This window comes from Dermacentor silvarum, chromosome 7 (genome assembly GCF_013339745.2).
Source record: "Dermacentor silvarum isolate Dsil-2018 chromosome 7, BIME_Dsil_1.4, whole genome shotgun sequence".
Classification (NCBI taxonomy): domain Eukaryota; kingdom Metazoa; phylum Arthropoda; class Arachnida; order Ixodida; family Ixodidae; genus Dermacentor; species Dermacentor silvarum.
Window position 1 is genome coordinate 8293282 of NC_051160.1, and position 26190 is coordinate 8319471.

The window sequence follows — 26190 nt, forward strand, 5'->3', positions numbered from 1 at the left end:
GTTCATGGTTGCTGGAGTTAAGGATAGTTTGCAGCACTAAGTTCTCAACTGCCTAACTTTCTAAAACGAAACAATATCGAATACATAAAAAAAAGCCCAACTATACCAGCTACAATGTATCTCGATTATTCACGGCTAGAAAACTGAAAGTTTCATGCAGTTCAAGGTTACGGACATCTGTTCGGGTACGGATAGGCAAATATAACAGGTACAACGAGCAGTCATTATTCAAGAGAGAACCTACCACAATTTGATGCTTCTGAATAGAAGCAAGAGTTATAACAAAGAAAAACAAAACAGTCATGATTGCTCACCCTCTAAGACAAAACTGATCGCATCAAGTTCTTTTTTTTTTTTTTTTCACAGTCATTCAAGCCGCATTTTTAGTAGCTAACCACTCATTTGTAATGACAGCCAATAAAATGTCTCGTCGAAATTTCAACTGAATCTTGGAGAAAGCCACCATTGAAGTCCGTCTGTGCCTCGGACCGCTCATTCACTCGGCCTGCAGTGCACTGCCGCCAGAACCCGTCGCGTTCTTTATTTCTTGGGAAGTTCTTTATTCCCGCTCATCGGACGCAGATAGAGGAAATGGCGAGGCGAACGTAGCGCCACAACGCGGAGGTCGCTTGGAGCGCCAGCTTCCAGAAAACTCCCCCCCCCCCCCCCCCCCCCCGAGAGAGAACGAGGAAAAAAGAAAGAAGGAAAGGTTATCGCCTCTCTCGCCTAAATTTCAAGGCCGTGCAGTGTTTACGTTACCCGTTCCACTACGTAAACCACGCGGAAAACGCCGTCTTTGCTATCAATCGGGGAGTAAAAGCTGGGGGTTCATTACTTGACCCTATTTGACCCCACAACCGTACGCAACGTGTATCTGGCCGCGAGCTGTAATCTTTCTCGCTGTTCCTTGCTTTCTTGCAGTCTCTTTCTTTCCAACAGGATCAATTCGGTATAAGTTGACGACGAAGCTGACCGAGTGTCCCCGAAGCATAAATCGCGGCCAGAAAAGAGATAAGTATAAGACATAAAATAACGGCAGTTCTGCAAAGGACACACACATGTACACATGAGAGAGAGAGAGAACCTTTAGACAGAAGAAACGGAACTAAAGCTCACTGATGTTGTGTATATATACCATGTGCAATATACTCGAGTCTCGATGCGAAAGCATCACCATTTAAACTCGACGCCACTTAGTTCCTTTGTTCTGTAGCCTCCTTTTGCGTTTCGACAGAAACACGCGATATCCGGGTGCTCGTCTCCCGGATCTTGGGAATGCCGGCGTCTATGGCCTCCTTTCGTGTAGGCGCGTTTACTTCCCCTGCGTATCGTCTCGTTAGGAAAAGAGTGATTTTATGGAGAAGATAAAATATGCAAAGCAGTGCTCACCCAGCTCGAGACAGTCTTCGGCATTGCGAAGCTAAAGCGGCTTGGTCTAAGAGAGCGACCCTATGTAGAGCGGCAGCAGACGAAATATAGCAGACAACACCGAAAAACACTGTTGCGTTGTGCTGCCACCTGGTGTATGATAAGTAAAATAAAACAAACTAAAATTAAATTTAAACACATAACAACATAAGCTTTTTATTTTATGCTACTTTATACACCTGATACTAGTAGTATGGTTTAATCTTAGAAGTATAAATGTATAAGTTCAGGGGCACGTTTGGGCATTATCTCCCTATGCGCGTAACTCCGCCCATTTTCTCTTCTTCCATTTCCCCTGTTTCCCTTTTTTTGTTTCTATGTTTTGTTCCTTTACCTTTCCTTTTTAATGGGTGCTACTGCATTTAGTTATTTCTATAATTCTTTTTTTCACATCTTTGCAATCCGTTACAAAGGGAACGGGAACGGCCACCAGCCGGCCACCATCACCAAACTAACCAGCGCCTCCTCTAAATGAGGCAGTTGGTTCTTTATTCTATGACGAGGAGGCGATGAACAAGCATGGCTCTCGGGACAGTTCGCGATAGTCTGATAAAATGCATATTTTTTTGCGAATTCCATCCAACTGCTGGGCCGAAGATAATGTACCAAGTGGGTACTTGTTCATTGCATGAAACTAAAATGCGTTATATTCCTGGGGAGCCGCGATCAGGTGCAAAAGCGTGCAGTTTCGCTTTTGACGAACCGTCACGTAGTTTGCTTGCCGCGTAGTTTGTGCTTTGCATTTAAAATACAAGTTGTACCGTCGATGACTTCCAGATCTCGAGCTGTTTTCGCTTGCTCACCACAGGTTCCCGTGAATTACATCAGCGAAGAAACGTTCAGCGCCATCAGTGTCTACCTCATACCAAAGCCTGAACTTCAGCACAAGTTGATCACTGTGTAAGTGCGAGCGGTGCTCGATCGTGCGGCCACACTTGCTTCGCCTCACATACGCTGACGTCTCCTACGCGGGTCCTCGCATGCATTCTGTACACGCTACAATCGCTGGAGCGTAGTAGCTTTAAAGAGACAATTGGGCGGATGTGAAGGCGAACGTGGGTAGTTGATTAAAAAGTGGAGTTGGGCTTACGTGATGCGTGGAGCAGGTGACAGGTGGTCTATGGAATAAATGAATGATTGTCAGGAAGACAGTAACGCATTCCCTGGCAGCCGATGATTATGGGAACGATAAGGTTAGCAAATTTGCAATCGTATATAAATGGAGTTGGTGGCACAGGACAAAGGTAACTGGAGGTAGCTCAGTGATAACGCTTTTGTCCTGTTGTGTGCATCTTTATGATGGTGATAATGAACTCTCCTACATATATACTGACCCTTACCAATTTCTAATGTTGTGAAAATTATTGAATTATGTATAATTTGTGTAGGCCTCCGAGTTCAGCCCTTTCTACTATGTAACATCTTACTTTTTTTTTGTCACACTCTCTAGGAATATGTGCGAAATGAAAGTGATTGGCTATCCAGTGGGGCTTGACAGTGCTGAGTACGACAGGAACAGACTGATGTTTAACCTGTGCTTTGTCTGCGATGCCAAAATGCGTACCATCCAGTACGAGCCCATTGTGAGAAAGCTGGCAAACTACCTCACGACTCTCGAAGTAAGTTCAACAAGTGGTGCCACTAGCCAACTATCTCCGCAAAGGTTTTTTTTGTACTAAACAATTGCATGCTTGGTTCAATGTAGCAAGAGACAAACTTCATCCGCGATGAGACCAAGAAGCGCCAGCTGCCGGAGATCATGTCGAAAATCCTCCACGACTTGAACATCAAGCGGAGCTGCTCAATTCCTATAAGTATGCCTTCACACCTCTAACAGCCGGGTGGCTCATTTTTATATATGGCTTCCATTTTTGGTGTGCTTATTATTATTTTTTTTTTACCTGACGCTCGATTTACCAGTTCTCCCTCAAATTCTTTGCTAGAGAGTGACTTACAATGTCCATGACTTCGGCTGTTGCTGAAGAAAACTCTCTTTTAAAGCAAAACCACGGTCCAGATTTTAGTTTGGCATCTGCCAACTACATGGAGTCAGGAGCATGCTGATTGATGGCTGTTGCCATGCTGACTGATTAGCCCAGCACACGACAGATCAGCATTCACTATCACTAGGCTTAGAAGCATCAAAGTCAAGCTGAAACTTCGGAGACTAGAGCTAGTCACCTAGTACAAATTTTTAGAGGTGAGCTAAAGTGATCGCCCATAGCAGTTTCTGATTACCAACATCAAAGATACTACAAAAATTGCAAAAACCTTACCTGAAATGGGAGTCTCTTGCTATCAACAATGCCTAACTTGACCTAACCTAACATGTATACTTTCAGAACACTGTATTAGCTTACTACCATTGTATACTTATAGAACACTTTATCAGCCTACTGCTGTTGTCAGGATGACCTACCTAACATAACCTGTATACTTACACAGCACTGTATCAACTTAATGCTGTTGTCAGGGTACCTCGCCTAACCTACATAACCTGTATGCTTCCAGAACACTTTATCAGCCTAATAGTGTTGTCAGAATGCCCTACGTAACATAACCTGTATACGTCAAGGACATTCTGTCTGCATACTGCTGTTGTCAGGATGCACTACTTGACCCTCTAAGGACGGAAGACAAGCTCAGCTCGTCAAGTGCAATCTTGCAAAAAGACAAACTATGTGGCCAGCTCGTCCAGCACTTTTGCAGTTTTCGTGCGAGCCTGAAGACAATTTGAGCTTCTGTGTTGCTCAGCTCTTCTTTCAGATGACATGCTTTATTTTGTGCTTGTTCTAAATAACATCAGATGGCGCAAGGAGCTGTCGAAGAATGGTTTGTAGTATAGACTTGTGTGCAGTGAAGCCCACCTTCGTTGTAGTATAACATTTTTTTTTTTCTTAGTAAACTTCACCTTACTGACAAATGTTTTCCATGGTCTTGCTTATATTATCATCAGTATTGTTTGCACTTGATGTTAGGAGCATACAAGAGTAATTCCAAAAGTTTCCGGCCTGGAACCTAGATCTCACAGCGATTTCAACATGGCCTAACATTATCTGTACACTTCTAGAACATGGCATCACCATGCTGCCGCTATGCCCCTTCTAACCTATTCTGTATATTTCTAGAACACTTTATCAGCCTACTGCTGTTGTCAGGATGCCTTACCTAGCATAACCTGTATACTTACAGAGCACTGTATCAACTTAATGCTGTTGTCAGGGTACCCCACCTAACCTACATAACCTGTATACATCAAGGCCGCCTCAGGCACACAGCGCCATCCATTAGGAGGCCAGGGTAAGAGTTCCAACTCGGTGCACGTGTTTGTCGGTAGCCATGTGCTCTCTTGACGAACACGAGGTACGCTATGTGACGATAATGTTAAAAATCGAGTTCCAAGCCGTACTGAAGTTTCTCATCAAAGAAGGGGTTTCTCCAAATATTATCAAAAAACATGTGGATGGTGTCTATGCGGAAGCTTAACCTTCGTATACTACCGCGAAGGAATGGGCAAAACAGTTTCGCATAGAAAGAGAGAGCATTGAAGATGAACCCCACAGTAGTCGGCCCGTGGAGCGAATGACCAAAGGAATTCTCTCTTGTTGAGGAGGAAGTGCTCAATGACAGGAGGCTTAAGTTGAAAGGAATCACAGCACGGGTGTGACTCTCTGTAATGACTGTGTTCCGAATAATTCATGAGAAACTTCACATGACAAAGGTCGGTGCAAGATGGGTGCCCTGAATCCTTTTTCTGTGCAGAAGGAGCATCGTGTGACCTGTTCTCTCAAGTTTTTAGAGCTTTGCTGTAGGAATGAGAGAGTAGTGCTGGAGTCGATTGTCACTGGAGATGAAACCATGGTCCTCTACTGCAATCCCCTTAAAAAAAGAGAATTCATAAAATGGCACAAACCAGGATAAGCGCCACCGAGAAAAGCCAAGGGGACTCAGTCGGCCAAGAAGATCATGGCAACAATCTTTTGGGATTGCCACAGTACTCTCTTGAACGATTTCAAGGGAAGGAATACTACTACGAAGGCACAGTATTACGCCTCGTGAACTGCATGATACAATAAATGAGAAGAGGTGAGGGATTTTACATCATGGCATCTGCCTGTTTCAAGGCCATGCTCCAGTTCACACGACGAGCATTGTGAAGGCTGCAGGGAAGGACTGTGGTGTTGAGGAGATAGAGCACCCACCCTATAATAGCCCAGACCTGGCACCCGGTGACTACTACTTCTTCTTAAAGCTGAAGAAAGATCGTCGCAGCAAAAAAATTGCTACTGATGATAAGTGAAGAATGCAGTCCGCTGACATTTTGAAGACAGTCCAGACTATTTTTTGAAGACCGTAGAAATGTTAGTTCAGAAGTATGAGATATGTGTTAAAGTGAAGGCAGATTGTATTGAAAAGTGATGCAGTTGTTCAATTTCTATTGCCATTAAAAGTTAGTCATGCTGGAAACTTAAGAAATTACTAGTGTGTAGTGAAGCCTACCTTTGTTACGGTGGAAAAAAATAAGTAGGGGTGTGCAAATACCGAATAGTAGATTTCAAATCAAATACTGAATGAAATCAAGAAAAAGAATGCAGATGTAGAATCAAATATTGAGTATAAAGAATTTTCACAAAATTTAATGCTTACAAATTTTGGGTAAGAAATCATGGTGCTGCTCATGCTTGGGAGTCTCCTAGCATTGTATAACAAGAATGTAGCAAGCTATCAGTAAGTTAGGTACATAGAAATCAAAATATACAGTATGGTCTACTCTTATTAAAAGGAATGCCAAATTAGTACGCCAGCACCGATTACAGCTCAGTTCTAGTATATGAAGGTCTAGAAAATATATTTTTATCATTAGAATTTCTGCTGAATGGAATCAAGTGCTTTTTTCCCTCTGAAACTAATGAATCAGTGACATTCTGTTGTGCTGAATACCAATGAGGTTCTCAGTTTAATAATGGACCTCTGTTTTGCAGCAATGATTTATTTATTGCATAGAGAAGAGAATGAACTTTAATGAAACGGATTGCTCACTGGCCTAAGCAGGTGTGAGGGTCAATGGTGAGAATCATAAGATAACCAAAGAAATATGTTACAGGGATGTTGGGAGTATAGACAATGTATATATATACAAGCAGAGTTAATGTGGCGAAGATGGCTGACCAGCAACAACACGCAGCAGCCAGCGTCTCGCGATCTTTTTTTCTCTTCTTTTATCCTTCCATAACAGGACCCCCGGGTGCTGAAGCGCCGTCTCGGCGCATGTCAGGCGAAGAACTGCGAGCGAAAGTATGGCTTCAGCCACAAAACGTGCACGATGTCAACAGGCGTTGGACTTGAGAACGGATCAAACAGTAATGGCGAGATCTTGTAATTGACGTCGTTAACTTGATGTAGGACTTCATAAGACCCTGTGTAGCGAGAGAGAAGCTTCTGGGAGAGGCCGACATGACAACATGGTGACCAAAGGAGCACCCAAGCACCTGGGGCAAACTTAACATCGCGATGGCGCCGATCGTAGCGCTCTTTTTGTATATCCTGCGATGCCAATAGATGAGATTGGGCAACTTGACGCGCCATGTGAGCACGATTGACGACTTCACGAGCGTACTCAGTTGCAACACGTGGCACAGAAGGTAGGATGATGTCAAATGGCAATGTGGGGTCGCAACCATATAAAAGATAAAAGGGTGAATATCCTTCGGTGTCATTTCGAGACGAGTTATACTCAGGCGCGGATCCAGGGGGGATGTCCGGATGTCCTGACCCCCCCCTCAGACTTCTGCATCGCCCCCTCGCTGACAGGGGGATGGCCCTGTCGCAAAAAAATATGGCCACCAGCATTCTTCAAAAGTATTTTTCGCGAGTACCAGTTGTAGCAGCCATGTAGAAGTAAAGCTAGCTCACTCACAAACTTAGTTGTATTCTGTAGGGGTGTGGTGTCGCGAAGTTGCCGTAGTTATTTTTTCTAATGAACACCTTGGACCTCCTGGCGCCGGCCGTGCGTCGAATGAACGAGGGGACGTCCCTTTTGCCAAGCACGCCGATGGGCGCGCAAGCGCCTTGGCACCTGATTAACTTAAGTCCCCCTCGGGGTGTCATCGGTTGCCTCATTGGATGTCATCGGTTCCGCGACCAACCTGCTTAATGAAAGAGATCTCTCGCTGAAGTGTTTATATATAAATAATAACAACTAACAGCTAAACTAAGAACTACTCATAGGCAACATTTTTAAAACTGTGATCACAGTTACACGTTGACAATATCCAGCACGAGCACAGTACCGTTCGTACGCTACAATTTTTTCATTGTAACTTCGCAGTTTTATTGTCGTACATTAAGCATAGGAGGCTCAAACCCGCCGGATCCTTTTAACTGAGTGGGCGTTCTCGCGGAGCATGGGCGAAGCGTTCTCGCGGGAGCGTGACGTCAACGGCCAACGTGAGCGCGCGGGTCTAGGATGGCGTCGCGTGGTTAGAGAAACAGGAGCAGATGCGAACCTTGTGTAAAAGGATGACGTCGAATGGGAAACAAAACATGAAGAAGCTGGCTCGCGCTCTCGGCTAACACGCCACATCCTTCTTCTTGTAGGTGGCATCGTGAATCTTCATACGCGGTGATTCGCATATCGTAAACACCCAGCGTGAGTCTTCATACGCGGTGATTCGCATATCGTAAACACCCAGCGTAGTGGTTGCCGCGTTGGAGCGGGGCGTTACACCCGTATTCAAGAACGTTCCTCTAGTCAACACAACACGTCGACTCAAGAGGAAATATAGCACCGCCATCCCTCCAAAGAAGTGGTCACTGAGCTTCATGACCATTCACGGGAATTCTTTAGAATTGCCGCGTCTTTATCAGTGGAGAGGCGGCACTGTGCTCAACAAGGTGGAGTGGAGGAAGAGCTTCGAGTCGAGGGCTGTTTGTGAATAGGGGAGTTAGTCCTCCAAAGCAAACGAAGGTGTCTCAGCCGAACACAAGGATCTTCTTAAGGAAATCAAGGTGTCCCAATAGAACTCCAAAAACGGACACGTGCTTACGCATTTATAACGAACCTGCCACAGATCATGCCAAATTTTATTTTAAGAAACAATATAGGGCAGATATACCGGGTGTTCAAAATTAAGCTTTATGGGTTTCTTAAAATTAGGCACTGGGAGGCAAGTGAAGACCACCTGCGCAAATAAGTTGTGTGGCCAGGGGGACACAAAGTGAGATAATTATCGCTGTCAGCAGCCGAATTAACTAAAATTGAATAATTAACTTTTTATTGACTGCAGTAAGTGGGTATGTTTGTATTGAAAAGTTAGAGGCAGTCGTGTTTCTACACAGTTTCACTTGGAAGAATTCTTCTAGCATGTCTATGCTCCGAGATACCCAACTCCAAATTTTAATTGTCGTTCGCATGCAAGAGAGTGAGGATCGGCGCAAAGCTCCTCCCTGATGTGACGCGACTGTTGGGTGCGGCGTTTAGTCTGACAACGTGGCAGAGGCATTGACAGAGATAATAACTGCCCCCCTTACCCTGACGGCTGGCGAAAAAAAAAAAATATCGAAGAACCCGTAACCGCTGTCGTAACACGCGACCGCGCAGCCTGTAAAGATGGCGGCAGCTGCCATGCCGAGATATATAATGGCGCGAGCGGAGAAGCCGGAGGGCAGTGCGCGTGCGTAATGGTGACTAGACGACCGGGCATGGTCCTTGCCTGGGCTACGCAAATAAAGTGACTGCTGATTTCCAAGTATTGTAAGTTTTATTGAAATCAAAAGCAACTGCACCATCAACAGCAGCAACCTTTTTAGCTATGCTAACGAATATTTCATACTGCCGCTTTAAGTTTGGTGGTGTCATGCACAAATCTCATGACAACACTTCACCCATCAAGATGTGAATGCCCTAAAAATGTTCAAAATGCCTCCCTTCCACAGCAACACAAAGCATAAACCGCTCTCGCGGCGACTCGATAACTCTGCGCAGTACAACAATTGAAATTTGGAGTCGGATATCTCGGAGCACGGACACGCTAGAATAATTCTTCCGACTGATACTAAGTAGAAACACAACTGCCTCTAAGTTTTCAATACAAACATACCCACTTACTGCAGTCGACAAAAAATAATTGTTCAATTTTAGTTAATTAGGCTGCTCACAGCGATAATTATCACCTCACTTTGTGCCCCCCTAGCCACATAACTTATTTGCACAGGTGGTCTTCGCGTGCCTCCCAGTGCCTAATTTTACGAAAACCATAAAGCTTAGTTTTGAACACCCTGTATTATCAGGCACAGTCGCCATGCACATGGCTGTATTGGGTAACGTCCTTTTCCTATAAGCTCGGAGAAACCGATACCTGGCTTCGCTACAGGTCTTCTTCCTCTTTCTGGGGTTTAACGTACCAAAACCAGTTCTGATTATGAGGCACGCCATAGTGGAAGGCTCCGGATTAATTTTGACCACCTGGGTTTCTTTAACGGGCACTACAACGGAAGAACGCGGGCGTTTTTGCATTTCGCCTCCATCGAAATGCGGCCGCGGCGGCCGGGATTCGATCCCGCGATCTCGTGCTCAGCAGCGCAACGCCTGAACTGACTGAGCCACCACGGTGGGCTACAGGTGTTGCTCTAGCCGTATGAAACGCGGCTTTGTCGTGAGCAGAAACGGTGAATTTCAATAAATAAGAAAAGCTACTATCATCATCATCAGTGACAGAAGCTGACCCCCCCCTTTAGAAAAAACCTGGATCCGCCCCTGGTTATACTCAAATGTCACGTAGGCCAGCAGTGGTGTCCCAGTCGCGGTGATCATTGGAGACGTACATCGACAGCATCTCTGTGAGTGAGTGTTCAGTTGAGACGTTCCATAAGGCCGTTCGTTTGTGGGTGGTAGGCAGTGGACAGCTTATGCTCTGTGGCACAAGAGTGGAGGAGGTCATCGGCAACTCGAGGAAAGAACGAGCAGCCGCGGTCTGGAAGTAACTGTCAAGGTGCACCGTGGAGGAGGATGACGTCGCGGAGGAGAAAATCTGCAACGTGAGTTGCACAACTAGTCGGCCACGCCTTTGTTAGCGTGTCGCGTAATCAGTAGTGACAGCGATCCACATATTCCCTCTAGTCGTCGTCAGATAAGGGCCAAGCAGGTCAAGGCCTACGCGATAGAAAGGTTCAGAGGGAACTTCAATTGGATGGAGTCATCCGACAGGCGGGGGTTTCTTCTGGCGCTGACACAATTCGCAAGTTGCGACATAACGATGCACAGAGCGGTAGAGACTAGAGCACTGCACGGGCCCGGGCCGGCCCGAAAGCCCGGGCCGTCCGAAGCGTTTGTCGGCGGGCTCGGGCCGGGCTCGGGCTTGAAGCCACGAGCCAGGGCCACACTCGGGCCCGCTCACTGAAGGGCCTAAGTAGGCCTCCGAGCACACGCCACCGTTATGCATTGCATTGTTCAATGCATTCTGTGCCAAGCTGAAGTGACACGTGCAAGATGACTGTCATCATCATCATCAGCCTATATTTATGTCCACTGCTGTACGAAGGCCTCTCCCTGCGATCTCCAATTAACCCTGTCTTGCGCTAGCTGATTCCAATTTGCGCCTGCGAATTTCCTAACTTCATCACCCCACCTAGTTTTCTGCCGTCCTGGACTGCGCTTCACTTCTCTTGGTATCCATTCTGTAGCTCTAATGGTCCATCGGTTATCCATACTACGCATTACATGGCCTGCCCAGCTGCATTTTTTCCGCTTAATGTCAACTACAATATCGGTTATCCCCGTTTGTTCTCAGATCCACACCACTCTCTTGACTGTATATCTTATCAGATGACTATATCTTATCAAAGAAAATAGTAAAACAGATGAAGTTGTCATTTTTAACAGCGGAGCTGTTTCAGCTGGGCCTAATGTGTCCGCTGAATCCAAACATGTGGGCCGATCCTGGCAGCAGTGCAGAAAGGGTCCAAGCGCAATGGCACATACACCTGTGAACTAGCGAAGCTGAGCCTGGATAATTTAGCTAAGAATGGTGGGGACTAATTGCCTATTGATAGGTAATTGATAGCCAATCAATAGCTAGTCGATAATCGATCAATAATCAATAAATTCCCAAAAATGCTGGGGATGACTTGGTAGTGCTTAGCCTAGCGAAAAAGCCAAGACTAGCTAGGTGCCCATCATCTCCGCTGTCTCTTTAGCATTGCGCTGCCAGTGCAAGCTACGCAAATTTTTTTTCTTTTCCGCAAAAATGAACATTGTTTCTGCGTAAGGAAAAATAAATTGTACAAAGAACCACTCCTCAAACCATTTCCATGTTACCGCTTTTGCGATCGCACTATTACCAGTGTCGATACTATGGCATTATTTTAGCGCTAAGGCCAGTTACTTTTGTGCTTCAATGCATAAAGCAGCGTTTTCCTCAAAAAGTTAACTGGAACGCCCGTGCATTTCGTCGGACACTTTGAAAATTAATATCTCGAAACTGGTTCAGTGAATAAATGTTGTTCGTAATAGTTGGAATTTTAATTTGTTTCTATCAGAAAGAAAGTAACAGAAAGAGAATGCACAAGGGCAATTTATCACTACACTCAAGCACTTCCAGCACACAAAGTGTCGTCTGCTTGTGTTATGTGCTCCGTGTTGCTGCGAGCTGTGCGGTCTGTGTTGGTGTCGACCTGTCTTTTCATGAGCACCATGGGTCACCCTTGTTACGTTGTTGAGCTGCAAATCTAGCAATCAGCGACATGTCAAGCTGCGACATCGTGTCCCTTCGCAAGGCAACATGCAAGCGGAGTGCCTGCAGCGCAATGGGCTGTCGGTATCCGATCGGCACCAGCATCTATGAGTTAGTGACCGTCACTACACGCTGAAGTATTACTACCACAATAGCGTTTAGCGTGTCTGGTATTTAGGCAAATGGAAGCGCAAGTCGACTGGGCGTTTTACAGGATGAGCGGAGACGCAAATGTACACGGCCTAGGCCGCACGGCGCAGCCACCTGGTGGCACAGAGCTCAACCAAACACAGACTAATATAGCAGTAATCAAGTGTATTCTACTTTGCTGCTGGTGTAAATTTTCGGCAGGAGCAAAATAGTGGACACATTGTCTTTTTAAATGTTTAAAAAGATTTACCCTTGGTTACAGCAATTTTAGCTTTGTGTTTGGTAAGCTCTGCGCCACCAGCTGGCTGGACCATGCAGGCCGATTAGGCCACTCGCATACGTTTGCACTAAAGCTCCTTCATCACAGTAGTAGTAGTATGGAGAGGCTTTAGTCTACATCTCCACCCAACCGTCAAAATGCTCAGTTTCGAAGATCCCTGACGGCTTCTCACGCTTCCTGGCAACTGCAGCTTATGTAATCATAATGTTTACTTGGAAACGCTGATGGTGAACTCTATGCATGACGGCGAGCTTTTTGGTAGAAACGCGACCTCTTGCATGGGCCGATCCGGGAAGTAGTGCGCAGCCGCAGCAAAAAAATTACACAATTTTCAGGTTTCTGTTTAGTGCACAGCCACAGCAAAAAATTTACATAATTTTCTGGTTTCTGTTATTGTTTCGCACTTTTAATATTTCACTCTGAGAAGATGTAACATAAAAGCCATGCACTGTCGGCATTTTGTTTCATGACATTTGTTTGTGGCTTGTCATTCTCCAAATTCTTAGGATTAACTGTGTCAAGAATGTAAGACAATGAGCAACTTTAGTGATAGGTGTGGCAATATAACCCGCATATACCATAGCAAGGCTTGGCATATACATATACCTCAATATGATTCTCTATAACGCACAACGCCGCCGACACCAGATTTTCTGCGAGACGGGGCCGCTGCTTTTGTTGTCATTCCCTCACTTCGGCGTCGCATTTCGATTGGTCCTGTCGACCCGGACGAACCTTGTACTGACAGAGGCGGCCCTGGTCAGCGCAGCGCCGTTCTGTAAATTGCGGCTTTCGGGCACTGTGTGCACGATCGCCCGTCTCGGACCGACACTGGGGAGCACTCGCAGCGACAGTCCTTAACTCTGCAGCCTGCTACCACATCATCTTTTGTGCCGAAAACAAAGTGAAATGCTTACTTGGGCGGCATCGAGCACAAAGGGCTCCGCGGTGCACACGACACGCGGGTCTCTACAGCGAATATATCGAGGGGGGGGGGGGGCAAAGTATGCCAATTGCCCCCCCGCCCCCCACTTTGGAAAGCAGGCACTTTCGGCTGCACACTGGAAAGTCCAACAAAACTACAGATGAAACTAAATTTTCATTCATAATAGATTGGCTACATAAGTAATGCTTTTCACTACGTATCCCCTGCTTGGGCAGCGAGGATTGTGTTTTGTGCCCCCTCGGGACGCGCTGTAGTAGACGACACGCCGGATTTGCCATATAAGCTCTCGCATTGTGGAGATGGCGTGGTGCTGAGCAGTTCCGGCCCCAACAAATGTCAAACTGCGTTTGCGCTATTCGCATCATGCCCAGCTTTCTAGGGCCGTTATAGCTGTATATGAAAACACACCAGCTTGCTATATTTTACCTGCGGGCATCTTATTTATATCTGGGGAAAGTTAGAGGCATGATATCTCATAGAGAGAGAGGGAGGGGTCAAATCGTTTGCGGTTGTCTTCCCCCCCCCCCCCGCCCCCCAAGCTTGAGAAAGAGTTAGTACGCCACTGCGAATAGTACATATCCGATTCGCTAATCGAAGTATTCAAACGTTTGCTATCCAATTCGGTGATATTCGATATTCGCACACCTCTACAAAAAACATTTTCCTCGTAAAATACACCTTTCCAAGAGAAATTTTTAATGTGGTCATGCTTTATATGATCATCAAAATCATTCTTGTGCACAAAAGAAAGTCTGTCCTTTCTGCATGTTTTACCATTCTTCAAGAGTTAACCTGATACCTGTATGCTTACAAAACACTGCACAGCCTACTGCTGTTGTCAGGGTGCCCCACAACCTAATCTGACCTGTGCCTTTGCACGTACAATGTTAGCACTGTTTCATTTGGTCATTGGATTGCATGGCTTTATATAGGTGCCTCAGACTGGCACAGTATTGTTTATGAATACTCAACCAGAGAAGCTGCGTCATTGCCATTGCAACATGGCTGAAGGCTGCACTTCCGGACCTCTTTTGAAGCTGACTGATAACTTGTCCATTCTTTTTGGAGCATGGGGCACTACAAAGAACATAGTAGTGTGATTTAAAAAAAAAAAAAAAAAGGTGAGGATAGTGTATGACAAGAAGGTAGGCTCTTTCTGGTTTCATCATTGTGGTATGCTGTGGCTTGCCTCGTTCTTCCTTTCAGACGAGTCTACCACAATTTACCTGAAAGTGACAACAGTGCACGAAGCGCCTCGGTTGGTGTCGGACCATGACGTACCAATCTTCACAGCCAGCCGTCCTGCATGCACGCCATCTCAGTGGGACCTCACCACGCAACAAGTAAATCACATTAGCTTGGGGACATCACCTGCTGCTCGTGTCACATAGCATTGCTAGCTTGGGTGACTTGTTGAATGTCAGTGAGCTTTTAGCATTGGGGGCAGTAAAAAGTGAAATTGGGGACACAATGCATCGTTAGGAAAGGGACTGCCCGTCACAAAGTCACAGATTTGTTCCTCAGCCGCATTCTGACGAGGGTAAAATAAAAAAATGCTCATGCATGTTCAGTGCTCAAAGTCTAAGGGGTCCGCCCCCACCCCCCTCTTGATTTTTTAAGGGGAGGGGCCTGCTCGTCCCCCTCCCTCGTCAGGTCAACTGTAAAACTACAGCACCCATTTGACAAGTGCTGGAGGTGATTTTAACTCTCCAATTTTTCACTGCGCTAATTGGTTGAAGTGGCATGAGCAAAAAAAAGCAGGTATCGTCGTACTGCTGCATGAATTTCTCAGAGGCTTTGCCCATCACCGTTGTTCGATTAAAATCCATGGCACAGCATACTGTTTCATAAGCCACTTGAGCGTACAGCTATCTGCTCATGAATTAGTGAAGGTTCACCTTGGTTTCTTTAGGTTACCAGTTAATTTTCATTGGTTTAGTTGTGCATTACAAGTGCTGTGTTATACCAAAGATGTATGCATTTTATTCACTTCTACATACACACACACACATACGTAAGCATGTGTGAGTGCGCGTGCGCTATATGAGACCCCCCCCCCCCTCCCTTCCACTTAAGGGATACTTTAAGCCCCGTGTATTTTGCTTCAAGTGCATGTTAAGGAACCCCAAAATTAATCTGCAGTCTCTTACAGTCTACGAGTTGCTTTGGGACGTGAAACCCCATTATATAATTTTTAGCATGAAAATGAACTCCTAACGAGTTCAGGGCCACATGTCATTGTTTTTTTTTTTGTGTTTAAATAATAGTATTACATGACACTTTCTTGAACATCGACTGTTTCAATGAGTGGCTGTTCATGTCTGTTTTCAATTTCAAGCTGTATATAGCGAACGTCTGCCCACAGCATGATCACAGTACTTTGTTCTTCCTTCTGACGACAGTGCAAGCTTGTCGAATTCCCTGCGCATGCTCAACCAACAGTTGCGCCACCAAGGCTAGAAAAACAAGATTAAAGTGTCTGGATGTTAATAAAAAAATGATTAGTGATTAAGTTTCTTAAACCTACGCAAAGCTACGAGGAACACATTAATATGATTTTCTGGAATAATGTTTGACCCCCTTGGCTAATTTCAGCGTGCATTGTAATCTTTATACACTAGCTTTTGGCATCCAGACCCCATTAGGATGCAGGTGCCGTGGCTGGGAATGGCAGTAGAATGCCGTAGCCACTGAAACAGGTCACTGTGTGAAGCTTCAGCCATCTGTTGATGCAACAGGCAGTTGTAGCCTCGCAAAACTACCAAGGATGTCGGCTTCACTGAAATCATATTGGCATCGCCAAACTTAAATGGTTCTTGCAGTGGCTATAAAAAGTGACGCTTAGTGAAGAAACAGACATATCACTTTTAAATACTACTACGTGTAGGGCCATAGCGTAGGAGCTGGCTGCATACTTTTGACAATTTCTATGAAATTTTGTTTAGCCATTGTAATTATAATTTGCTTCACTTCATGTAAAATGCTGTGGAAGTGCTTGAAGCAGAAGTGTTGCCATGTCCTAGCTCCATCATGTCATGCCCGGGGATCTCTTTGGTGAGGACTAGAGCTGGCCTGCCTCTTTCAAGCTATGCAGGTACAACAGAAGGGCTGACTAGATAGCTGTGGTCATGCTTGCCGTGGCAATCATATCTTTATTGATCATAATTAATTACAAAGAAAATTATTTGCAAGCAGGACCGAAGAATTCCTCTTGGAGTGTTACGAGGCGTCCATAGACTAAGAAAAAAGTTGGTGTATTACAAACAATCGCACAGACCCCCTTATTGGAGATGGCTGGGAGAGGCCTTCGTTCTGCAGTGGACATAAAAATAGGCTGATAATGATGAAACAATGAACAAAGGTGCATAAATAAAACGATAATTGAAAACAGAATACAGGTTTAAATGTGTGTTTTGAAAGACAGCAAAAACCAAAAAAAAAAAAAGATTAACTATAGCCTAATCCGTAGTAAGCTTAAACTTCCTTTTTCTAGTGTCTGTACATAAAAGCTAGTAATTATTGCCATACTTATGTTTCCAATTTCACTTCTACAATCAACAAAAGCATGACAATATATAGTATATTGTAGTACAAGCCTTACATGAAATTTCCCAGGTGAATGCTTTCAGAAGGATTGAAAATTGAGCTTGCTGGTACATTGCTATACAAAAGCTACCCGACCAAAGACTCAGTTTTCCAACTGCAATCTTGGTTAGAGAGACTTGTTCTGGTTAACAGCGGCTGTGAATATGCCACTGCGGACGAGAAATACACGATCTGAAGAAATACACACTCCTATGCAAAGGGTGCCACGCAAACTCGGGGGAGCAAACAGACATCCTCACCCCTCGAAACGCAGTTTTACTCTCATTGAAAACAGAAACAATACACAGGGTCATAAAATACGGGGCTTCAGGCGAGGAGACGCCTGCGGTCAGCGAAGGGGCTGGACTGGTTGCAGGCAGCTTGCAGGCGTGCAAACTGTTTGTCTAGGACTGTCTGCGAAATGTGGTCTCCTTGTTTCATGGAAAATGGGGACTTGTGGCGGTGCGACATTCATTGCTTACAGTTGGTAACTTGGGAACAGCGCGAAATGCTTTCAACTTTTGGACAACTCAGCATACAGCAGCATAGATGCCTTGGCCTGCAACAGAAATTGGAATTTGTGGTATATATTATTACCATTGCAAATTGTGTTCTCTGCCTCAAACGTTCTATTTGTTTTCATAGCAGCCACTAGGTGCAGGTTTCAAATAAGCCCCCTGAATAAAATGAAAGGTAGCGACATTCCTCCTGGTCTCCTCGCAGCCCGTGGTCTCCCTCATTGCTCGCCCTCGCAGTTTGTTCTTTTGCTCCATGGCACAAGTAGTTGCCATTGAGCTCGCATGTATGGCGTTGGTGTAATGTATACTATTAACACACTTTTTGCTTGGACTTTTGTCGCTTAACTCACGTGTATTGTGTGAACAGCTTTTAGGCCTTGTTAGGCAGGCCAGAGGTGTAAGAACCATTTCTTTTTCTGTAGCAAAAGAATCGTGTAAATTCGTTGATGCCGGTGAACAATATAGAAGCGACCAGAGATAAAAGAACATAATTCGCAACTAAGTTTATTTTTGAGAACACGGGTGCTGTTTTAAGGAAGTGCCAGCAGGCCCAGATATACTCGTGGCCAAATTCAGACCAGATAACGATGCAAACTAAATTGCCAACGTACATGCTTATTCTAGCATATGTATACTCGAATAACTGATGTTCATTACTGCTCAGGGTCATAGACAGTATCAGTGACGTTCTTTTCTGCCTGGTCATTTCTTCATACAGTTCCGCGTCAAAATTTTCTGTCATAATATAATGTTCAAGGCCTTCATATAAGGAGCGTTTGTGCAAAATAAAGCACTACAAGACTAAAAAATTTGAGACTCGTTGATGAATGTGTAGGCAATGCAGATTAAACTTTCATGTGTAAACAAACGCTAGTCCGTTGTCCGTACTGTGCAGATATCGTAGTTCACCCATATTTTGTGGAATTTCGTATCGTGTAATGTACTCCACAAAAGTGCTTTCGGTGCTTTGTGGCAACAATCACCCAAAACCCCTGTGCACAAATTGGCTGACCGTAGTGTGTACACGCGTCCACTCATGACAGTCAAACTTAACACCCCAAGGTTCTTCAAATCGCCTGGTGTGAAAGCCATTAGGCAACCCAATTCTTGCATTGTTACATTCTTCAGACTTAGTAACAGGGCACCACGCAAGAGAACACTAGCGGCAGTAGTACTTAGGCGAAAGATATTGTGTGCACTGTTGTCTGCAGCACAGTAGGAGCAAGTGTCATGGTGCCTACACAACTCGAAACAAAAAAATAAACAAGATACAGGGCGGGTAGTGTCCGGACACTCGCGCAATACGCAAGGCTAGACGTTGACTCCCAAAGGCTCATGGGACGCGTCATCTGCTCAGAGCTTCTGCTTAGACGGATGACAGCTCCAGCACACGATTCCCGTTCGCAGGGCGGTCGCACTTGCTCTCTGTGCACCTTCGTCGCAAAGCATTGGCCCACCTTGCTGATTTCTAGAGCCTGCGATGGTCGCATCGATGACCGTGCTCGAAAGCTGAGCATAGCCAGCATTTCAAATATTGTTTTATAATTGAATTGCCAAAACACGTGTGTTAGCTATACGTGCTTTCAGTTTCATGCTCATCATGGATGACGAGTCACGTTTTCCTGTTCTCGCATCACTTCTGTTCGTGTCAACGACAAGAGTGATTTTGTAACATTACAGTTGTGAATATCATATATGTGCTAGAATCCATCGTATACACTAACGTGTTCACCTACTGTAGTCATTGATAAATCACATTGCCCAAGTGTGCATAGCTGCTAAGAACCTTGACTTTGCGGAATGAAGATACCTCCTGCACATTTAGCTTTTCTAACTTTTATATCATTTTACACGAGCCTTTATACATTTTGCGACATTTACATATGGTTCATACATGTTTTGTTTTGTGATATAACTTGCTGTCCATGTTACTGATAATATTTCCTGGAACATGCGTGATTTCAAAATGTTAACGACACAGTCGGCATGGTTCAACAATGCTTTAACATAGTATCTCTTGCTCAAACTTTACCAAAACATTTGTTATGACTCCAATGCGTTCAAAGCTGCAGTATGCCCCTTGTGTTTGGGACACTTTGTGACATCTCTGTGAGATATGGAACATAAGGCTGGCTTTCCATGCATGCTAGAGTCTGTCTTAATATACTTTCGACGTCTCATTCTAAAGGAAACACTGCAGCTTTGTGACCATTAGGCTAGCGTTTCTCACCCCCATGCACCTTTCACAAAATATGCAAGAAAAATAACGGTCTACGTCTTCAGCAATACCAAGGCGCTCGCCTAAATGGTGTTCCAAGACATTCGTGCCTAGAAAAAGCTTGGATTGGAACCCCCTGCCTGCTTATAGTGCCTTCACTACTAAACCATGTATGAATCAGCTTAGTAAAATTGAGATGAAGTAAGTAAAAAAAATAATAATAATAATTGTTGTCATTGATAGGAACAGAATTGATGCGCAAACAAGCAAGTGTGGCTCGTCGTTCAGGATAAGCACAAAACTGTGATAGCACGCATAGCAAATTCACATGTTAATCTATGCGGGTAAAAAAAAAATATTTTAAATGACTGCCTGTGCTGAGATTTTGTGGTCGATCAATATTGCGACCACTACAGGCTCCAGAAATCAGCAGCGTGGGCAATACCTTGAGATGAAGGTGCACAGAGAGCAAGCACGACCAACTCCATGAACAGAGAATCATGTGCTGGAACCATCATTTGTTGAACCGGAAGCGCCAAGCAAATGATCGGACCAGACGTTCCACGAGCCTTTGGGTTTACGCCTCACCTATTGTTTCTGTAGAGACGGCGCAATTGCACCCACGTGACTGTGCCGTACCAACAGGGAGGCGCCTGCCCTCACTTGCTGGCTTGGGCAGTAAGGTAAAAGAATGTCACTACCTTTACTTTTATGCAGGGGGCTTACTAGAGTCAGCCACTGGTTCATTTACGTTGGCTGTTGCTTAGGATCTTCCACTTTCTCACAGCATACCGGCATAAAATACTGCAGCTTGACTCACAAACTGAGTTATCTTAATGACTCCTTTGTCTCACAATAATTGCCAGTTTATAAAGATTTGAAGTAAAATGTATAAGAGATAAATGTGCAACTTATACCTACTTTTGCAAATGGCCAGGAGTGATGTCATGCCTGGTGCCGTTGAAGCATCTCTTTGTGATTGTGTGGTGTACTTCTTGTGTGATGTCTGGCTTTCTAAAAAATGTTCATTTTTTTGCATTGTCCCTTACATGTGCTGGTGTGATGGCGTGGTGGCTGCTTATTAATGCAGAGTTGTGTGTGCTCTCTTTTTCCTTCCCGTGCTGCTGCTCGCCCTTTTCATTTTTCTTTCATTTTCTTTAATGGACCATCAGTGGGATATCACAGCAATGCAGGTAAGGCATTGGCATGTCACATATGGCTTTGTTCTTGTCCTTTGTTGACCATAACAGCCCACTTTAAAATGCTAATACATCACTCACATTTAACCTCCTGCATGTACAGTACTGCTCTTGCTAGAGAAGGCATCGCGGGATCGAATCCCGGCCACGGCGGCCGCATTTCGATGGGGGCGAAATGCGAAAACACCCGTGTACTTAGATTTAGGTGCACGTTAAAGAACCCCAGGTGGTCTAAATTTCCGGAGTCCCCCACTACGGCGTGCCTCATAATCAGAACTGGTTTTGGCACGTAAAACCCCATAATTTAATTTTTTTGCTAGAGAAGGCAGGCTTCCCAACTTTGGTGTCTGGTGAATGCCGAATTTGCTTAAGTGCTCTTGTGGCATTGTAACTGTATCATGTGCTGTGCTGTCAGGGCTTTTCGCATGTGAAGCACATGTGTTGTCTATAGTTGGTCAGTGCAATGTAGCTGCATTACCACTTGATGACGGGAGCGCTCCCTTAAAGGAACCCTGAAACGATTTTGACAATTTTGTACAAATGTACTGAGTTGTTAGGGTATGTCCTTCTGATCATTAAGTGACACATCCAAGCGCGCCACGTAAAGCGTGTAATTTATTATAAGGGTTTAAATATGTAAATCGCTACCGAACGCAGGGCGCTGCTCTAGAGTTTTCAGCAGCCCCACCCCTATTGACTTGTGTTGTCCATCTGACGTCAGTAGGGCGACCTATCCTATTGGCTACCCAGGGCACATCATCGATAATTTTCCCAATTTTATGGTGAACAAATGTTGTTTATAATAGTTGGGATGGCACAAGGATAATTTATCACAGCACTCAAGCTATTCCGGTGCACAGCAAGTGTCGTCTGCTTGTGTAACAACATTCTCCATGTTGGCACAAGTTGCATGGTCCGTGTTGGCCTCGAGCTTTCTTTTTGCGAGCATCATGGATCGCCCTTGTTACTTTGCAAGCTGCAAATCTAGCGATCGGAAACATGTCAAGCTGCGACATCGTGTCCCTCTGCAAGGCAACATGCGAGCTGCATGTTGCCTGCATGTGGTTGCAGCGCATCAGGCTGTCGGTATCCGATTGACACCAGCATCTACGCGTTTGTGGCCGTCACTTCACGCCGAAGGATTACTGCCATGATAGAGTTTAGCGTGTCTGGTATTCAGGCAAATGCAAGTGGAATTGGCATTTTACGGGATGAGTGGAGATGCAAACATTAACAGCCTGCATGGTGCTAGAGTGCCTCGATGCGCGCCCCGCTTAGAGTGGTGTCAGCTTTTGAAGGGGCAGGTGCCACCTCCTCGACCTTGGCGGCAGCGTGGCCGCCATTTTGACGCCCCCGACCGGTCACTTGTACGTGGCGTGCATTTTGTTGTTAGGTCGATGCTCGTTTCCCTTTAGTTTTACGCGCTCGCTTCCGTCACCATGCCCGGGTGTTGCGTGCCGCAGTGCACCAACCATTCCAGGAACAGCTGGAAGCTTTACCGCTTTCCAAGAGACCCAAAAAGAAGGCTTTTTTAGACAGTACAAATTAAACGCGACAAGTGGCTTTCGACGAAAACATCATCCATTTGCAGCGTAAGTAAACATTAATTTTTTTTAGAATACATGGTAATTTGATTAGCCAGCATTACTTAGTGTACTATTATTTCTTTATTGGGTGCGTAGACAAACGTCGGGCAGTAAAACGTCGTGCAGCGTAGTGTCCGGGCCATTCGGGGGAACGACCCCACTGTAAGCAAATGCGTCAGATAGGAGGCCGGCGTGTTATATGGAATACAAAAGCACCCGTGTCGGCATTTCGTGCTGGTTCAAGGGCCTCAAATATTCTAATACATTCAGAAATATTACCGCCGATTTCAGAGCAGTGTCGTTGTGTGGAAATGTTTTACCCTGGATGCAGCGCTTATTTATTCGTGCACACGTTCCCACGACTCGGTCGACATTTGAGGGCCTCTACTGAAATAGCAGCGATTGAATACAAAACTTATGCTGTTCCTGCGAAAAATGTGTAACGTTACGAGGCCGGACCCGTGCCCGCTTTGTGTGTATCGCCGTCTGTATACTTGTGAAGCAGGTGCTTTTAGATGACAAACAAAGCAAGCGCAATTGCACAGTGTTGTGTCATTCTTACATGATAATTAAGTTTGACCCCATTAGGAAATGAGAGACTTGACTACAAATCTTTAGATGGAACGAAATATGTAACGGCAGCTTTAAAATCACACCTGATAGACCTGGTCCTTCGTCGGCGCATGGAAGTCAGTGACGCCGTTGTGGAACTGTCAGCAAACTCTAGTAATGCAGATTCAATAGAAGTCAATGATGCGACTGGTTAAACATTAAATGCTACTACAGAATCAGCAGAACTGAAGAAGAAGCTTGCTGACCTTACAAGAAAGTATACTGAACTTCAGCAACGCCATGCCACCGCCAAGAACACAATTCAAGTTCTCAAGAACAAAGTTCAAAAATTCGAGAGTGACGCAACGAATGTTTTGCAAAATTTGAAATTTCTGAACGAAGGTCAAGTTCGCGCTCTCTCAAAAAGCAGCAGCTTGGGGAACTCTTGGTCTGCACACTCCGTCAAGCAAGGCCTTCAGATTAAGTTCGCTTGTGGAACAACAGGATTTGAAATGCTAAGAAAAATGGGATATCTTCTCCCATCCAACGAACACTCGCGCGATGGATTCAAAGTTTGAAGTTTCTCCCAGGCATTCTTCACGAAGTGATCGATGTTACGAAATGCAAATCTGAGACTATGGAGGATGTGGAAAAGGACTGCATCATTTTTTTGGGATGAAATGAAAATAGTGCCGGGGTTCAAGCTAGACTGTGCTGAAGACACTTCTCGGAGGAGTAACTCTTCCCCCGAAGCCTGAAGAGCCTGCGAGTCATGGTCTTGTATTTATGTTAGGTGGTCTTAACCAAAGATGGAAGCAAGTTATTGCATATGAAGTCACTGAGAGAAACGTCGATGACTGTCCTTCTCGCCCGGTCTTAAATCATTACGCAGTTCTTTTTTTTTTTTTTTACTCATTTACAATCACTGTGAAGCGACCAGTGGCAGTCCTCAGCAAATTCTGCCATGGAGCTTTTTATTGGAGAAATTGTTTCTGTCAGCGGAGCATTTATGCACACAAATAAATGACCTGTACGCTGGAATTGCCGGGTGTCGTTTCATAAAGGTAGAGCGCTAACATGTATGTGTCAGGTAAGACAGCTCAGTGCATGCTTTAAATGGTGAGGCGGGGGAGGTGGTACCGAACGTGAGATATTAATAGGGAAACGGCAGGTGTTTATATATATATATATATATATATATATATATATATGTTCAGTATTTCAATCCTTTGAGCAAGCATAATAATGATAAAGAAGCTGTCATTTCAGCTTACCAGGCTATTTGCACCATACTGCGCCTCGGTACTTTAGCCTGTGTACAATATGTATGATGCCATTTATAACAAATGCGTAAATTGTTTGTAAACTTAGAAAAATAAGCCACCATAATCGCGCTCAGGTAGCTTCGCAACGCTAAAATTTGTATGTTGAGATACATATACTGCTGCTGCTGACAACTATCGAAACTGTTGTTTCCGGCCTAAGCAAGAGGAATAATTTTTAATATAACGAAGTCTACGTCAACCTCTAGCGCATAACACTTGCACAGGACGTCAGCTTACATGAAGTACATCGTTCTCTAAATAAGCATTTAGGGAACAACAGCACTAAGCGCTGTCCAAGCTTTAAAAAAAAAAACAAGAAAACAAGCTCGCTAACGTGTACTTGTTTCCGAACGTATCCGTGCACCACAAGCGGTACCACGTTTCGCATGCTACCCAGCTGCAGCGGGCGGCGTAATGGCGGCCGCCGTAGCAGACGACGCGCGTGTCCTCACCCTCAGCGGCGCGCGCGGGCATCAAGGCACCCTACATGGTGCAGCTCGTTGCCACCACCTGGTGGCACCGAGCTCAACCAAACACATAGCTAATAAAGCAGTAACCATGGTATATTCTACTTTGCTGCTGGTGTAAATGTTCGGCAGGAGCATAACCGTGAACATGTTGGCCTTTAAATGTTTAGAAAGATATACCCTTGGTTACAGCAATATTAGCTCTGTGCTATGGCTGGTTACGCTCTGCACCACCAGGTGGCTGGACCATGCAGGCCGATCAGGCCGCTCACGTACGTCTACGCTAAAGCTCCTTCATCACAACGATAGATAGTTGTGATGAAGGAGAGGCTTTAGTTTACGCCTCCGCCCATCCGCCAAAACGCCCAGCTCGCCTGTGGTTACCGGAATACTGGACACGCTCAGTGCTGTGACAGAATGCTCGCAACGCACGCTGCTTGGATAGCTCTTGCTGGGGATTGACAGCTAGGTGGCTAGCAGGGAGGTTGGAGAGGCTTTGTGCACTGGCTCCAAGACAAGTGGAAGAAGACGCGACGTCACATCATGACGCAGAGCCAGTGAAAGCGGAGCGTAGCCCCATTGTTTGGCGAACGAGTTGAGGAGAATAAGCATGGCTAGGGGGGAGGGTAGCTTGTAATCATCAATTAATGTGAGATGCTTTACCTACATTGTGGAGCGAATGTTTCACTGTAGCTGCACCCTGCACGTCTACAAAGTTTGTCTAAGCCGTTTCAGGAACCCTTTAACAAGACTGGCTGCCAATGTCTTTTTTTTTTTTTCTATTCTGTTTAGAAGGGACGTAACTCCAAGTTAAAACCATAGCATTAGCACCATAGGTCCATTGCCTACATTAATCAAGCAGTAACCATTCGGATGTCATAAAGCTTTAGCACCATAGGTCCATTGCCTACATTAATCAAGCAGTAACCATTCGGATGTCATAAAGCTTTAGCACCATAGGTCCATTGCCTACATTAATCAAGCAGTAACCATTCGGATGTCATAAAGCTTGCTAGTCTTGTTTGTGATTCCATTATTGTGAGCGGTATTCAGTGTTGTGTGCCTCCTTGTGGTTGCTGCATAATATAACAAACTGCCTCATATGCGGGAAGTGCTGGGGTCAAATCCTGGTGCCGCTGGAAACCCACTGTTTTCTTTTTTTCCTCTCCCCCCCCCCCCCCTCTCTAGTGGGTAGAGATGTCCCCA

General features: G+C 45.1%; 1 protein-coding gene across 2 annotated transcripts in view; it reads left to right on the forward strand.

Moving 5' to 3' along the window:
• Nucleotides 1-1888: 1888 nt before the first annotated feature.
• LOC119457498 (GATOR complex protein NPRL2-like) overlaps nt 1889-26190 on the forward strand; it is a 52326-nt gene continuing 28024 nt past the window's right edge. Inside the window, exons 1-6 of one of the 2 annotated variants that reach the window (XM_037719084.2) lie at nt 1889-2037; nt 2237-2328; nt 2879-3047; nt 3134-3242; nt 14741-14877; nt 21028-21048. In XM_037719084.2, coding sequence (XP_037575012.1) covers nt 1948-2037; nt 2237-2328; nt 2879-3047; nt 3134-3242; nt 14741-14877; nt 21028-21048 — 618 coding nt within the window. In that variant the 5' untranslated portion in view covers nt 1889-1947. The remainder of the gene's footprint in view (nt 2038-2236; nt 2329-2878; nt 3048-3133; nt 3243-14740; nt 14878-21027; nt 21049-26190) is intronic. The other variant, XM_037719085.2, reaches the window with a different exon arrangement.